This window comes from Cyprinus carpio, chromosome B10 (genome assembly GCF_018340385.1).
Source record: "Cyprinus carpio isolate SPL01 chromosome B10, ASM1834038v1, whole genome shotgun sequence".
In the NCBI taxonomy this organism is placed as follows: domain Eukaryota; kingdom Metazoa; phylum Chordata; class Actinopteri; order Cypriniformes; family Cyprinidae; genus Cyprinus; species Cyprinus carpio.
Window position 1 is genome coordinate 3,700,959 of NC_056606.1, and position 17,235 is coordinate 3,718,193.

The window sequence follows — 17,235 nt, forward strand, 5'->3', positions numbered from 1 at the left end:
ATATATACCTGCATGTGTGTGTATTTATATATACATAATAAATATACACAGTACACACACACACACACACACACACACACACACACACACACACACACATATATTTATTATATAAACAAAACTTTTATTTTGGATGCGATTAATCGTTGCCCAGTACTATTTTAAATATGATGTTGTGATTGGTTCAGATCACTGAGTTGGGTGGCAAACTTATGCCAGCCTCTTGTATTACAGTGGTATTTACAAGCATGACAGAAAAGGACAGTTTTGAATTCAACAGTGTATTGTATTTCCAGCTTGTCGACAAAATAACACAATTTTGTTATGAATTACATAAGAATAAAGCAAGTCCACAAATGTGTGACTTTCTCACTCCCTCCCCCATGCTGCTTGTGGCTTCAGGGGCATAACTTTCACACCTCTCTCTCTCTCTCTCTCTCTCTCTCCTTTTCCCACCCTCTCTTCATTTCTCTAGCTTCTGTTCAATGATTTAACTGGATATAAGCAGCAAATTGGGAATGATGTTGTTATATATCATTTTTAGGTATTTTTTTCTAAAATGGGACAACTGTAATTTGGAAAGTTATACTTAATATCTACTGTTTATAATTTTGTGATATCATTTGAAAATATGGACAAATAAAAGGTTAAACTTGTTATTTTACACATTTTTGGGAGAGTACATTTAAAGATAGCAATGTGAACAGAACTGAACAGAACCTGAACAGATCTCAGAGGAGATTTCTCCTCTTATAACAGGTCACACATAACAGCAAACTTAGCTGTGTAAGTTATAGAAAACATCAAAAACATCAAAAAAATAAATATAAATATAATTGCCTTCTGTGCATAAAGCTACACACACTGCATCACTGGGATGTGCATCATGCTACAAGAGCTAGATGAGGAACATATGCAGAGGACTGGCCTGAGCCCTCTATTTAGGTGGCAATGAACCAGATAAAACCAGGTGACAGTCTTACAATTCATTAATGGAAACCACATACAGCAAATTGTGTCTTAGGTGAACTACTAATATTGAGTTCACATTGCAAACATATTTAAAGAGAAATACAGTACACGCTGGTATGAGTGCATAGCTGTTGTCATGTGCTCATGGGCTATTTTTGATCCTTGTGTTCTCTCCAATGTCAGCAGAGCTACACCCTGCTGGTATAGCATCCAGTTTCGACATCATTTTGATCACATTCCAGGTGTTGCAAATTTTAGCGTTATTTTTCTTAAAATCACATAGAAACAGTGCCACATCCAGTGGCGTGAGTTAAGTTTTTGTCCAGCCAATAGAAATCGAGGGTGTGTTTGGAAAACCATTATATTTGCAATCCTGACTTTGACTACTAATATCTCATGCCTTTAGTTGACAGTGGTGGGAACTGAACGGTGGTCACTTCAGACATTGCTAATTGGAGATTTTATGCCAACTTTTTTTACAGACTATATTGACTACCTAAAAACAAACTAAAACTAAACAGAAATTGAAAATCAAAATATAAACCAAAATAAAAAGAGTGCAAATTTCAGTGTAAGTGATGCTGTAAGCGACATAAATAAGTGCTGATATTTGTTACCATCATGCAACATCCAACCTAAAAACAAACTAAAACTAAACATAGCAGAAAGGCTTTCAATTACAACACAGTTCCCAATACTTGTTGTAGAAATGCAGCTGAGCCCCCACACCCTAGAGCTCTGGGAATCCAAACCCACCTGAAGGCCACCCCACCTCTGTGAAATATGCGAACCCTGAGCCAAATCATCACAGACAGCTGCTGCTAAATTTAACCCAATAGTAATGGCTGCCTATGCTACGCTAACAAGAGCACAGTGTAAATGAGGTCTCTAGTAAAGGTCTAGACCTGAGCTTGACTAAATGAGTCAATGTAAACAAGCTAGAACTGCAGGCATTCTTGACAAGTGGGAAGTCCACCCATGTGCCATCACCTCCGCCCAGTGTACCGCAATTAGCAACCCGCTAACCCGTTTCTCATTTGAGCTAGCGACATTCCCTCAGTTGATGGACTGAAAAGAAAAGCCACAGATTTGGACCCAATGACTGTCCTCTGCAGCAGCAGCCTGTGATTTGAGGCAAACATAGCTAGCCAGCAAACCCTCACTTACTGTAATGTAACAATAGGGAATTGTTTGGCAGACCTATCAAAAATAAGTTCTTCTGTATCTTAATAACATGCTTATTAAAACAGATAAAGTGATATTCAAACAGTTTATCAGTCAAACAGTCAATTTTTGGTTAGCATTGTTGACGCAAGGGAGTCTATGTTCACCACTAGCAGAAACCCATATTTATAATGTGCTCCCAGCAAAACAGCATGATAGAACACAGTGATGAAGATATAAATGTTATGTGCAACAGGCCAGAATATGATTAGAATATAACAACCATTAAACTCCACTGCATTTCAGTAATCTTCTTGAGGTTTAGCTTCTAGTTTAGCTCATTTCAAAAACACAACTGCTTGGCCAACATCATGCAGCCCACAGGCTTTGCTTTTCTGGAGAGCATGGGAAACCAAGCGAAGCCCAGATAAAGCATGTGGTTGGGTTAAGACAGATGTTGGCTGAATATTGAATGAAACTAGAAACCCCAAGTTGGAAGTCCACGGGCAAAGTCTTGTGGTACTTTCCTTCTTGAAGGCAAATCCAAATTAAAAGCTTTCTAATGAGCGCAATGTACATAAAGTACTGACCGTTATAAAATCTTTGAACATCAAACCTCCACAAGTTTCAGTTACAACACCAGGCCGCTGTTTTGTTTTGCATGTGCATTTGACAATAAAACTGCAACCCGATAATAAAATACAGGATGTTTGCTGCAAACTGGGTTGACATATGAAAATATGTTGTGTTGTTGGTGCAGTATGCTGCTAATTTGTAGTGTTTACTAAGGCAGTCTTCTCATCATACTTAGGGTTAGGGATTTGTACAACCTCCATTCCAGGGGTTACAGCCAATCTAGTTTAGCTCTAGTCCCAATGGATCAGGATCAGGATCAGGATCACTACTGTTCAGGATCACTTATGTAAGAAACTGCATACAGTAGCTACTACATTTGATAAAAAACTTACTTTGCAACCATTATAAAATGTATTCGACATTGCATGTGAGTCTAATATAAAAGTAATCTGGACATACAACATCCACCATGTTGGCTTTGTCATGTGACCTGCAGCATTGGTTGCATGCCATTTATAGCTTCTCTCACATGGCCTCATGGGATATTAAATCCAATGGATGTGCACTTCAGAATCCCGGAAGAAGTGGTAGGTCATCAGGCTATTCCTCCTGCATTTCGAATACTGTGTATTCGGACATAATACTCTTTTTGTATACCCCTGCTGAAACAGTGGAAACAATAGAAATCACCACCAAAATTCTAATGATTTCCACTAAAAGTACCATTACAAACATTACAAACCATCAACTTTTACCTATTAAAACCATTACACCAATGGTATTCTGTAGTGTGTTTTGGGACATGTTCCATTAGGATTTAGTGGTTTTAACAAGCCACCAATAGAAGGCAACCAATTCCCAACAGAAACCTACAGAGTCCATTACAGTTTCCATTAAAACCCAATAAATGTTCCATTATAACCAATAAAACAATTACAAATTTTGTGGTGGTGTCCATTATTTTTTTTTAGCAGGGACTATTAAATATGGAAGTAAGCTCATACGATATAGCATTGCACTTGTGAGGTGAAGTGCTCAAATACGAATCCCATGAAAATACAGTTCGACAAAATATGGAGTTTGAGCTGTTCTTACCCATGTATGAAGTTAAAACAGCACAGCTGCATCAGAGAATGCATTTTTATATCACTTTTTCTTTCGTTAACACTATCGGGTAGGTTTAGTGTTGGGCTTAGTGATGCGGGTTTGTTATTTTCTAACACAACAGAGCATTAACCTTTTAACGTCACTCTCCAGTCATTTCAATTCTAACTGCCACAATACGTAACTGAAGCAAAGTAATACACTGTAATAAATGCCTGTACCAACATAATAAAATGGAAGTAAAATGTGGCCACTTTCACGTTTTTAACACACTTTTTAGCGCCACTTACTGGACATTTCAGGTAACACTTTAGTTTAGGGACCAATTTTCACTATTAACTAGTTGCTAATAAGCATGCCTATTATTAACATATTGGCTGTTTATTAGTACTTATAAAGCACCTAAACTTAACAACTACCTTACTAACCATTAATAAGCATCAAACTAGGAGTTTATTGAGGCTAAAGTCATAGTTAATGGTTTGTTAATAGTGAGAATTGGACCTTAAAAATTAAGTTTGACTGACGTTTCACTTTAAAAAATTCCGCAACAAAATGGTGGGGTTGGCATTTTCAGATGCAGCATAGAAACTTTTAGACTGGTGTTGGAGCTAAACTCTGCAGGACTGGACTCTTTCGCCATGCAGCAACTTTTCAATGACCAAGAACACTCTGGACACTACCTAGTAATACTATTAACTACTCAAAAGACCTCATAGCAACATGCTAGAAACCTCCCAGAACACATTAGCAATCTCATAACAATGCCTTGGCAATCACCCACAACATTCTAGCTCTGTGGTGCGACTTCCGCACTAGCAACCACCACTCGTTACATATTACATCTATTACAAATCTCAGCTGCTCAAAGCATAATGGGTCAAAGATAGCTGATTTTATCCATTTGACTCTAAGTTAAGTTGTTAAGCTACCACACAATATTAATCGTACTGTGTGGGACTATAACAGCTTTCCATTGAGCTACTGTCAAAACAGACAGCGCCGTAAAGTTTCACCACCTCATTAATGTCACTCTTTTTCCCTATTATTAAAAAAGGGGAAACCCACATGCTGTTTCAGCCTGTGCTGGTCTGGTCAAATATCACTTGGAGAGTTTCTGTGACTGATATATGAATACTGTTTGGGAATAGAGTACTAGAAGAGAATTACTTGATGCAAAACAACTAGTATTTTATAATTAGTTTAAGGTATTACTCGAACACACGGCACACCAAATACTAAGTTTATGAATCTTTGTCATGTGTGCTTAAGCACTGCAGTTGTACCATGGGGCTGATGTCACAAATATGCTGCAAAAGTGATTCACAGCTTCATTACTACTATGCAAATTTACTCAATACAAACAACAGATGTCAAGAAAATGTTATGTATATTATGTTAACAACTATCAGATGCGATAAAAGCGCTGAAATCCTGCTAAAATGCGGGAAAATAATCACGCAATTAATTTAATTTGAGCTATTGCAGGCCAAACAGCCGCTTTGGCAAATTAACTTTCAATGCCAAAGCAATCTAGCAGACGCTATTTAGATTATCTAGGTTTGTTTCGAGAAACAGTCCTCCCTCAATGCTCGAGATGCAGCCAGACACTGTATAACTTTAATTATTTATATTTCCTCTGTCTGAGCACAGCACCATTACCCCAGGCCCGCTATCTCAACACTTAAACTTCCATTCATCAAACCTCATCCAAAAGGCATTAGCCTGCTACAGTTCTAGCTGCCAAGAATCAGTTTTATTGTTAGACTTGAAAGACTTTTAATTAGCTGTGTTTCTTAAGACAAGCATCACTATATTGCTCATAAAGGTTAGTGATTTGAAGAAAGAGAGGTGTACTGTTACATTGGATTAATAGTCTTTGCCAGATGGATGATAAAAGAGCTAGAGACCATATCCATAAAAAACATCTTGAAGACCACATATAAACACCCAACCAGGGGTGCATTTCCCAAAAGCATTGTTAGCTAACTATGGTTGCAAGTTCTGTTAAACTCAATTGGTAATGACAGAACTTGCAACCATAGTTGCTTTTAGGAAATGCACTCCAGAACGGCCTTGCATTGTGGCGGCAAGTTTTGCATGGACATGCACCACTAACATTATCTTCAAAATTGAATCGGATAACTATATAATGAGTTCCTGGTGTATACCAACACATGCTGGTCCCTACAGTCTATTTTCGCAATGTGTATTCTACAGAATCACAAAGATGTAAGCAATGTAGCCAAAATAGTTTTCCATCTGTTGCTCATTGCTGGTCTATGCAGAAGGGCTGACCTGGAGCCAAATTTAGTCTCTCTTTTAGTCACATCTCAAATTCTTGCCCTCTGGTTCATATCAGGTGATTCGATAGTAAATCTTTTCTTAACGAGAACACACCAAATGGCACCAAAACTACTGGGTCTACAAGCTTCTATAACATGCATTCATTTGGGAATGCTTTTCTTGTGTATAGTTATGAGCGTATCAACAACTATGTTAGAATCAAAGAAAAAAAAAAGATTTGTGTAAGAACATAGCAACGCAGTACTTACCGCCAGGGCTTGGAGCCTTTCCTTATGAAGTTCAACTTCAGCCATCCTGGAAAAACAAAGGCAGAATTCTCAGTAACCGTGAGATTGGTAATCCCAAGTGTGTTTGTGTGTATTGGGCGGAAGGTGAGCAAGTTAACAGACACACACACACAAACACACACGCACACAGTCTGCCCTGGTCCTCTGAAGTAAGCCAGCCAGTGAAAGACACAGTGTACTGAGGGCAAGATCTTCTCATTCACTGGCCATGTGTTCCAGACTGTCTCTCTCTCTCTGTCGATCTCTCTCTCCTCCTACATCCCTCCCTCTCCGTCACTGGCCGGGTTATGGACAGATGACAGAGTCTTGAACCCGCCCCCGTGTTTGGAAGAGAGCTACAGGCGAGCAGGCAGAGAGATGTCACTAAGAGTAGGACAACACTGTCACACCTAACCGTGACTCTGTGGGTGTGTGTGTGTGTGTGTGTCTGTGTGTGCCTGCTGGGATGGAAAACAAAGGTGTGCCATACACTGGGGATTTGATTGGGTTCAAGCTTAGAGGAAATCTGCTCCATGGTTACAAATCAAAATCATACATCTGCCAATTCTTTGCTATTGTTTAATAATGTCTGATGAGTTAGGAATAGCTCAGCCATAAAAGAAAAATGTTGTTGTTCTTTCCTCACCACACTGTTATGTAATTCTGAATGACATTTTTTTATTCATAAAAAATGATGTTATACAAAATATTGGTTTAAATCTATCTATGTCTGTCTGTCCATCCGTCTGTCCGTCATCTATCTATCTATCTATCTATCTATCTATCTATCTATCTATCTATCTATCTATCTGTCTGTCTGTCTGTCTGTCCGTCCGTCCGTCCGTCCGTCCGTCCGTCCGCCCACCCCCGTCCATCCATCCATCTATATTATCTACATATCTATCTATATTTAAAATCATTTATATAACCTCATTCTTCATAACATGACAACATCTGATCATAAAAACATCTGCAGAAGTCGCTGACTCTAAACATGTCTACTGTCTCTGCAAATGTGGCTTTCTCTATTTGGAAAGCAGCTTCCAAAAATCTGCACTAAACATCTTGAGTTCTAATTTATTCCTCCAGTGAAGCCAAAGGGAGCAGTAGGGAATGGGAACACGGGGGTCCAACTGCTTTCCCTCATCCAACCTCACATTCAAAACTCCTTATATGGAGAAAAGGCTGAGCTATCCGAGTCTGGAGTGTTCTGCGAGAGGAAGGCTCATGGGAATTGTAAGAAACTCAGTGAATGAAATTATAACAAACTGTAATGACCCTTTAGTGTGTGTACAGTACAAGTACTGTTACTATATATAAGACAAAACGGCCGTTATGAATTACTGTTTCCTGAGTTCAAGTAAATAAATGCAGAGGTACAAGCTGTACTGCAACAGACAATGATTTAGACAGGTCACATCAAATCATGCATTTACTGTTGTTTATCTCTGATTCTGCGTGCATTATGTGCTCTTGGAATTAACTTTGCTCCAAATGCAATGCAGCACAATGAATTTGCAGGACTGTATCTGCATGTCAAAAGAACGTTCAGTTATTTGTCAGACAGTATATGATAGTTATCTTCATAGGTGAATTTCAACATGATGTCGCAGTCATTCATAGAGAATCACAACCTACAGCAGCAGTGAACATCAGTAGATGGAGGAAATTCCTGGAAGTTCACGTAACTACTGGAAATAGGCTTAAAGCCACAAAACACACAGCGCTCACAGACGGCAGACTTCAACGACTCAACCAGATCTACAGAAGTTCAGAATAAATCATTCAACAGAGCTCTGTGAAACATTCAGGCCAGTTTGTTTACTGTAGCTCTCTGTGTTACTAGTCAGCACTTTGTTCTTTTTAAACTAAGCATGTGACTGTTGATTTCATTTGGATTTCAGTTCCAAATCTCTTTATGATGGCCTCTCTTTAACCTAAGACATTGCTTTACTGCACCTGGACTTTTCCATTGTCAACGATGATACACTAGAAGACATTTTAGAGATTTAATAGCAATCTCAAAAGTACTATATATATTCTTAAGAGCACTAATTCACTTGTGTACAGACTTTCTTCCCCCCACCGCATGCTTTACTTTTCCATTCCCAACCAGTGGCTGCAACGTCATCAGTCGGCATAACAGACAAAAGCAACATTGTTTCTCTGGCACAGTGACCTCATCCCATGAGCCAGCGAGGCACAGTAATACCTTCCAGATGTGCAGCAGTCCATACGCTGGGAACCGAAGACCACGTAAACGCAAAGCAAAATGACTCTCAAATTACTTTTAAACTGAAACACACTATTAGTGGGCTGCCTCGCTTTATTCTAACGCTTGTTAACAACTGCAATATTTACACATAGATTAGGTTTAAAGTAAAACCTACTGTTTATGTTAATAAAATTTTCCACATGTGTGCTCTATAAGGTTTCTATAATATTACTTGCTGTAGACAGCAATATATATTTATTATTTCATAAAGAGCGTGACAGATGTCACATATTAATTCATGCTTAATCTAACTCAGACACGCAAACTGGATGGTGGATTAAGAATTTAGTCCTTCATATGTCTCCATTTTAGAAAGAAGGCAGACAACATACCTTCCATTTGCAATGCTGTAAATGCTATGAAATTATGATTTCATGTCGATATTTAGTTACATTGTGCAACAGTGAACAAATCTTGTAACACTTGACGATAAGACTTTAGGGACCAATTAACTACTTGGTTATTAGCATGCATATTCCTAGCATATTGGCTGTTTATTAGTACATATTCTAGATCCCTCCCCATACCAAAATTCACCAACTAGTAACTATTAATAAGCAGAAAATTAGGAGCTTGAGGCAAAAGTCATATTTAACAGTTAGTTAATAGTGAGAACTGGTCCCCAAACTAAAGTGTAACTCATAACTTGAACCTATTACTTTACATTAATGTTACCTTTGTGAAAGGTTCATTATTGACTAAAAACTCATTAACAAATGCATTCATAGCCAGTTATAACAACTTTCAAGCAATTCCTGCCAAATTTTAACTCACATGCAAGAAACTATTTATTTTTTAATAAACAAATGACTCCATACAGACAGGATATGAGGAAATGCATGATACCCTTCTATTATAATAGTAATAATCTGAGCTGTAGTGCATCTTCAACGGGCCTTTCTAGTGGTACTCAAACATACTCCAACAAGACTCTTATAGAGCTTACAAATGGCACTCCAGTACTGCTGGGCTTGCATTGGCACTTGCTGCAAATGACCTTCTTGAGCCACAAGCGAGTGATAAATTGGTAACTGTCTGTCAAGAGCACAAATGTAAGACAGTTGCCCAAATGCCATTGTCTATACTGATCTGTTTAGCAAAAGAGCCTTTGCTCTATATTAGTTTGGGCTAAAATTCAGACCCACACTTTCTAAAGAAATGTTTAATTCATTAAACATTGCATTACGTGCATTAAATGTGATTAATGTAAGAACTAAAGTGTGTTTATGAGTCAATGAAAAGCTAATAATTAATTCAGTTATAAAAATGTAAAACATCATGTAATCATGTAATCCATAAATAGTAACTGCAATCTTACTATGAACATTTTAATATTACTTAATTTTTGGAATCTGATTACATAATCTAGATGACCTATAATCAGTTAAATATTTTTTAATGCTTTTAAATACTACCTGGTCTCATGGCAGGAACGTTGTTTAAATGTGATTTATTTGCATTATATTGGTCTATGGCTTGTATTTACAAAATCATGGAAGTTGTAAATGTCAAAAATGCTTTAGTCACTGATTTAGGGGTAATAACAATTACCATTCGTTAACTATGATTGCAAACACAATCATCATCGGCAGTAATCAGACATGATTCATGACTTGTTTAGTTGGTGGTTTAGTATGTAAATGCTTTTGAGTTGAATATAAATCGAGCCACCACTTTTCCATGTTTACTCCAGAGAAGTTTAAAAACAGTAAAACACCAAATAAAAAAATTTTTGAACACCAAATTTGTGAGGCCCAAAAATGTACTTTTCGAATCTTTTAAGGTAATGTTTATCATTCATTTTTGGGCAAAGCTGTTTAGTTCAAGTGACGATCTTGAGGGGATGTTTTCCAGGAAGATGGTCTGCAAAACAGTGTAGTTTTGTTGGAATAGAATTAGTTTTTCCAAAACTTTTGCAAGAAAGAAACTCTGCTCGGTCTCCTATAATGACAACGGTGGCCTGCTGTTTTCTGTGTTAATGGCTGCAGTTGTTCTGGAGATTGTCACAGCTCTTGGTCTGGATTCTTTCTGAAGTAGTGCACTGCCAGTTAGGATTATAATACTTAACTCTAAGTTATATAACTGTATAATTTCATTGTTGTAGTTTAATTTTAATTTGGATTTTTTTTCTTTTCTTTAAGTTGTATTGTGGTGCCATCAACCAGTCAGTATTGTCAGGCTGTCATTTTCCTGCACCTCCCAAGGAGGTCTGTAATACCTGGAGAAAGCTGTCCATTAGCATTTCAATTCATCTTAATGAAAGTCTACATTGTGTGCAATAGAAGTAAACATTTTCAATGGCAGTCAACAGCAAGAGAGATGTTTATTGCCTGTGGAGTGTGTAGTTACGCCATCATCATGCCATTTACAGCTTACAGCGATTGGTTACTTTAGAAACTGAGTATTTTGGTTTTGACCTGAGGTTTTCACCCTGGAGAAGAAAGAAGAAAGAAATATCCAAGTTGCACATTTTTGGAAATGCATTCACCATTTAAGAATTAAGTGGTTTGCATTCTCTAAATGTCACAAATCTTGTTTACACTACAAACAGTTATATGTCTCATATATCATTATAATTAAGAGTGATACTGTGTTTAGCTCTGAGGATTTAGCTGTGCTGTTTATCCTGCAGGGCTGCCTGTTGCTGTGCTGCGACTGCTGCTAATTTTGCATGTGTGTGGAATGCGACAGCTGCAGTCACACAAGTGCTCAGTACAAACTCAAAGGCATTCTTTGGGGAGATGGCTCCAACTTCTTTTATTATCTAGACAGCACTCTCAAACCAGACTGCAACACTGTCTCACAGGCACGACAAGCTAAATTGCTAATTTTAGCGTGGTTTGTAAGGCAAATCAATATAAATTCAGTCCACTGAAACTGATAATGGTTGTAAAGTCACCTTTAACCTGGTTTTAGCTGTACAGTTACATACAGAAGCAGTGACCCTTTCGAGGGAACATGTTTGCTCTGATCTGGCTTAATAAATAAGCAATTATTACCGAATGACATTCAAAATTTAAGGGACAATGTACAGTCAGCCATTATTGCAAAATAATCCCCCGAGTGATTAGGTCTTTCTTTTTTTTTCCCGCTAATGACTGGCTGACTGTACATTACTCATTTAATTACATGGTTATTTACCAAATACCTAAATACATCATCAGTAAATATCTAAGCTGATTGTTTTAATTATTATTACATTATTACAAGTAACAAAACTTGACATGGGTCACACTTTATTTTGATAGTCCACTTTAGACATTCTACTAACTATAAGTAACTTTGCAACTACTTCAAATAATTCTCATTAATTTGCAACTACATGTCTACTAACTCTCAGAGTACAGGTGCATCTCAATAGATAATAGACAATAGAAATGTCGTGGAAAATTCATTTATTTCAGTAATTCAACTCTAATTGTGAAACTCGTGTATTAAATAAATTCAGAGCACACAGACTGAAGTTTAAGTCTTTGGTTCTTTTAATTGTGATGATTTTGGCTCACATTTAACAAAAAACCACCAATTCACCAATTCAGTCATCTCAACAAATTAGAATACTTCATAAGACCAATAATTAAAAAAAAAAAACATTTTTAGTGAATTGTTAGCCTTCTGGAAAGTATGTTAATTTACTGTACATGTACTCAATACTTGATAGGGGCTCCTTTTGCTTTAATTACTGCCTCAATTCGGCGTGGCATGGAGGTGATCAGTTTGTGGCACTGCTGAGGTGGTATGGAAGGTCAGGTTTCTTTGACAGTGGCCTTCAGCTCATCTGCATTTTTTGGTCTCTTGTTTCTCATTTTCCTCTTGACAATAACCCATAGATTCTCTCTGGGGTTCAGGTCTGGTGAATTTGCTGGCCAGTCAAGCACACCAACACCATGGACATTTAACCAACGTTTGGTGCTTTTGGCAGTGTGGGCAGGTGCCAAATCCTGTTGGAAAATGAAATCAGCATCTTTAAAAAGCTGGTCAGCAGAAGGAAGCATGAAGTGCTCCAAAATTTCTTGGTAAACAGGTACAGTGACTTTGGTTTTCAAAAAGCACAATGGACCAACACCAGCAGATGACATTGCACCCCAAATCATCACAGACTGTGGAAACTTAAAACTGGACTTCAAGCCACTTGGGCTATGAGCTTATCCACCCTTCCTCCAGACTCTTTCCAAATGAAATACAAAACTTGCTCTCATCTGAAAAGAGGACTTTGGACCACTGGGCAACAGACCAGTTCTTCTTCTTCTTAGCCCAGGTAAGATGCCTCTGACGTTGTCTGTGCTTCAGGAGTGGCTTAACAAGAGGAATACGACAACTGTAGCCAAATTCCTGGACACATCTGTGTGTGGTGGCTCTTGATGCCTTGACCCCAGCCTCAGTCCATTCCTTGTGAAGTTCACTCAAATTCTTGAATTGATTTTGCTTGACAATCCTCATAAGGCTGCGGTTCTCTCGGTTGGTTGTGCATCTTTTTTCTTCCACACTTTTTCCTTCCACTTAACTTTCTGTTAACATGCTTGGATACAGCACTCTGTGAAAAGCCAGCTTCTTTGGCAATGAATGTTTGTGACTTTCCCTCATTGTGAAGGGTGTCAATGATTGTCTTCTGGACAACTGCCAGATCAGCAGTCTTCCCCATGATTGTGTAGCCTAGTGAAACAAACTGAGAGACCATTTTAAAGGCTCAGGAAACCTTTTCAGGTGTTTTGAGTTGATTAGCTGATTGGCATGTCACCATATTCTAATTTGTTGAGAGAGTTGGTTTTTGTTAAATGTGAGCCAAAATCTTCACAATTAAAAGAACCAAGGACTTAAATTACATTTATTTTTTTTTGTATTTCATATTAGGAGACTGTTTTTTGTTTTTTTAATTTTTCCTAACAGACTGGCAAAAGTTAGTGCACCCTGACCTACTGAAAACAAAATACTGATTTTAAAGAATCCTGGTAACCAAACAGTTGATGGTAGCCACTAGGTGCGTCCCAAATTGCATACTTATGCACTATCTTATGAATTTTTGTAGTATAAATAGTGCAAGTAGTGTGTTCACACTGAAAATTCCAAAAAGATAAAGTGCACTTAAAACACCCAGATGATGCACTTAAATAACTGAAATTTTTTTGATTTTTTTTGTAAAACATTTTTTGGGAAACCACACTTTTTTTGGGTGTTGTGTGTTGTAGCTTTTTTTATTTTGTTAAGGGGGGGGAGGAGCCAGAATACTATTATTAATGATGAAATAATATTATATAATTAATACACTACACGGTTCAGTACATACACAGTGTATAGTGCGTCATTTGTATGGTAAAATTTTTTTTTTGGGTTAAGTCCATCTGTCATAATAACAAGAAACTGTGCTAATAACCACAGTTTTGTGAGATGTAATTTCAGGCACACAGGTTTGTGAATGTCATTTTAACTACAGTTTAATCGATGAACTCTGCATGTTGCTAATGACAGAACTGGTGACCATAGTTTGCTAATGATGCTTTCAGGAAACAAACCCCAGATTGGAGCTTGTAATTTCAGCCAGTTCTTGCTTTTATGTGCATCAGATAGACCCAAGAGGCTATACAGGCGGTCCTTGTTATTTCACAATTGCCTGTCCAGTTGCTACACTAATTCCCTGGAAAAGTGGCCAACACCCCAAAACAGATGATGGTAGTCAACATTATCTTAATTTGATCTCATCATTCCTACTGCATGCTTGTTCATACTGATGATTTGATTGCCAATGACACTATGGCACATTACATGTATGTCTGCTGCACACACACACACACACACACACACACACAGTTGGAGGAATCCATGACTGCAGACAGCAGCTGCTGCAGCATCATCATCCTCCTCCTGCTGCCCTGGCTGCCGTTGCTATGGCAACCGCTCCGAGATGTCCAACCCTACAGAGGGAGCGCGAGGAAAAATGGAAGTACTCACTCATATGCCGGGGCTTTCCTCCGTAGAGGTGTGCCCATCATGGCTGCGTCTTCTCCCTCTTTCTCGTTCTCTGGCTTTCCTCGTCTGCTCTCTGCTGCTGTTACCAGCATCACATTGGGATTGACGGCTCTCCTCCACCTTTTCCTGAGATTTCAGATGGATGCTGGATGCTGGATGCTGCAACTAGCAGCTTCCACTCTGTATAGCCTGCAGGATGAGAGAAAGAGAGAGAGAGAGAGAGAGAGAGAGAGAGAGACAGGAGGGAGGGTCACATTTGTCTGATTTTATTGGTAGAGATTGTGCTTCTCTTTGAACTTTCATTTGAGAATTAATATTACAGTAATTGTAATTAGAAATATATCAACAAATCTACAGTCTCAGACTATATTACATATATCACATTGAAAGTAACCTTTGATTTATGCATTACTGATTCATATTAAATTTGATCCATATTACTGTGAGACAGTTAAAAGACTTTGAACGGATTGTTAAAACGTATGGATTCTTTATTGTCAATGTTTAATGTTTAACCAATACATTTTCCATGCTGTGGCTTGTATAAAAAAAAAAAAAACAATTGCAAATTCCCACTAAAATGGAGTTTAACCATTTTTTCCCACTAAAATGGAGTTTAACCATTTTGATGAAAACATGGAGATTGGAATACTCTCTCTCTCTCTCTCTCTCTCTCTCTCTCTCTCTCTCTCTCTCTCTCTCTCTCTATATATATATATATATATTCAACTTTATTGTCATTATGCAGAGTACAAGTGCAGAGCTAATGAAATGCAGTATACTGTATATATATACTTTTTATTTGGACACTGAAACAATTTTCATAATTTTGGCTCTGTATACCACCAGAATTAAAATTAAAATTAAAATGAAACAATCAAGATGAAACTGAAGTGCAGACTTTAAGTTTTAATTCAAGGGGTTGAACAAAAATAAAACACTTAAGGAATTACAACCGTTTTCATTCCCCTTCCCCTATTTTCAGGGGCTCAAATGTAATTGGACAAATAAATGTAATCATTAATCAAATGTTCATTTTTAATATTTTGTCTTAAGTCTGGAACTCATGGACATCAGCAGAGACTGGGTTTCTTCTTTTGTAATGCTTTGCTTTGCTTAGCTGACTTCAGTTGTTGTTTGTTTGTGGTGTCAAATGATTAATCATGATTAATCACATCCAAAGTTTTGTTTACATAATATATGTGTGTGTACTATGTATATTTACTATGTATATATAAATACACACACACACACACACACACATGCATGTATATATTGGAGAAAAATATGTTACGTTTATACATTTAAAATATTTATATATAATATCAATTATATGAATATAAATATATAAATGGAAATATATGGAAATATTTTAAATATATAAATAATTTTAAATATGTATGTGGGTGTATTTATATATACATAATTCATATACACAGTACACACAGATATATTATGTAAACAAAAACTTTTATTTTGGATGCGATTAATCACGATTAATCATTTGACAGCACTATATATATATAACTCAACTAGTTGCCAAAGCAATATTTCTAATTTCCATTTTATTTAACCTGATGTAATAAAGTAACCAAAACTGAAATAAAAACAAAACTGAAATAAAAACATATATGCACTTTTTTTTTGAAAATCACCCCCCCACCACACACACAAACACACAAACTCCACTCTCCAACCCAAAAATGAAAATAATAATAATAATAATAATAATAATAATAATAATAATAATAATAATAATAATAATAATAATAATAATAATAATATCTCAATGATACAAAAATAACCCCTGCCATCATGGAATAGCTGTAGCTGTAGGTATAAGAACTGTAAACACTCTTTTATAAATCACTTTCACTAGAAAGCAAATACCAAAGAACTTTAGTATGTCAACTGAGTGTAATTTTAACTGGAGTAAAGTGATTACTTTAAATTATTCTCTAGAGATAGTGGGGTTGGGCTGCACTGCTCTTAAAAGACAAGAGCAAGGTCACATTCCTCTCAAATGTTCAGAGCTTCTTTGTGCCACACACTCAGATGTTTGTGATCATGTCACGTTATCAAACTTGACATGATCTTGAATGCTTAGACTTTAGATGTGTTAGTGCCTTATTTGGCTTTAGCAACATTTACCAATACTAACTCTCGTGTAGAACTATACTTAACTATTAGATTACTATTAGATTAAAGACTTCATAGCAGCAGTCTGTGCATACAATTAATAGTCTTTATACTGTTAGTTAAAATTAATATTCCAGGTGCTAAAAGTTTGTTTGTATTTAGTACTGTATTACAGTAACTTTTTTTTTTTTTTACAATTTACATTTTCTAAACAAAATATACATATGCAAATGGGTAAATATATACTATATTGGTGAATTGCCAATGTATAGCCTATAAACCCTACATTATTTTGATAAAAGTAAATATGAATTACATTAATATATTTTTTATGCGGTAAAGTGTGACACATGTTTTGAAGTAAGTTGTGTCAGTGGTTCAGCTAATATTAATAGTAAGGACATTCCATAAACATTGCGCAAACATTATTGGAATGTTCATTTTGAATTTTCTTTGAACTAACTATCT

General features: G+C 36.8%; 1 protein-coding gene across 1 annotated transcript in view; it reads right to left on the reverse strand.

Moving 5' to 3' along the window:
• LOC109045442 (A-kinase anchor protein 2-like) overlaps positions 1–17,235 on the reverse strand; it is an 88,825-nt gene that overhangs the window by 71,140 nt on the left and 450 nt on the right. Inside the window, 2 exon segments of the mRNA XM_042732153.1 lie at positions 6,372–6,417; positions 14,611–14,817. Of these exon segments, the coding sequence (XP_042588087.1) occupies positions 6,372–6,417; positions 14,611–14,720 (156 nt within the window). The 5' untranslated portion in view covers positions 14,721–14,817.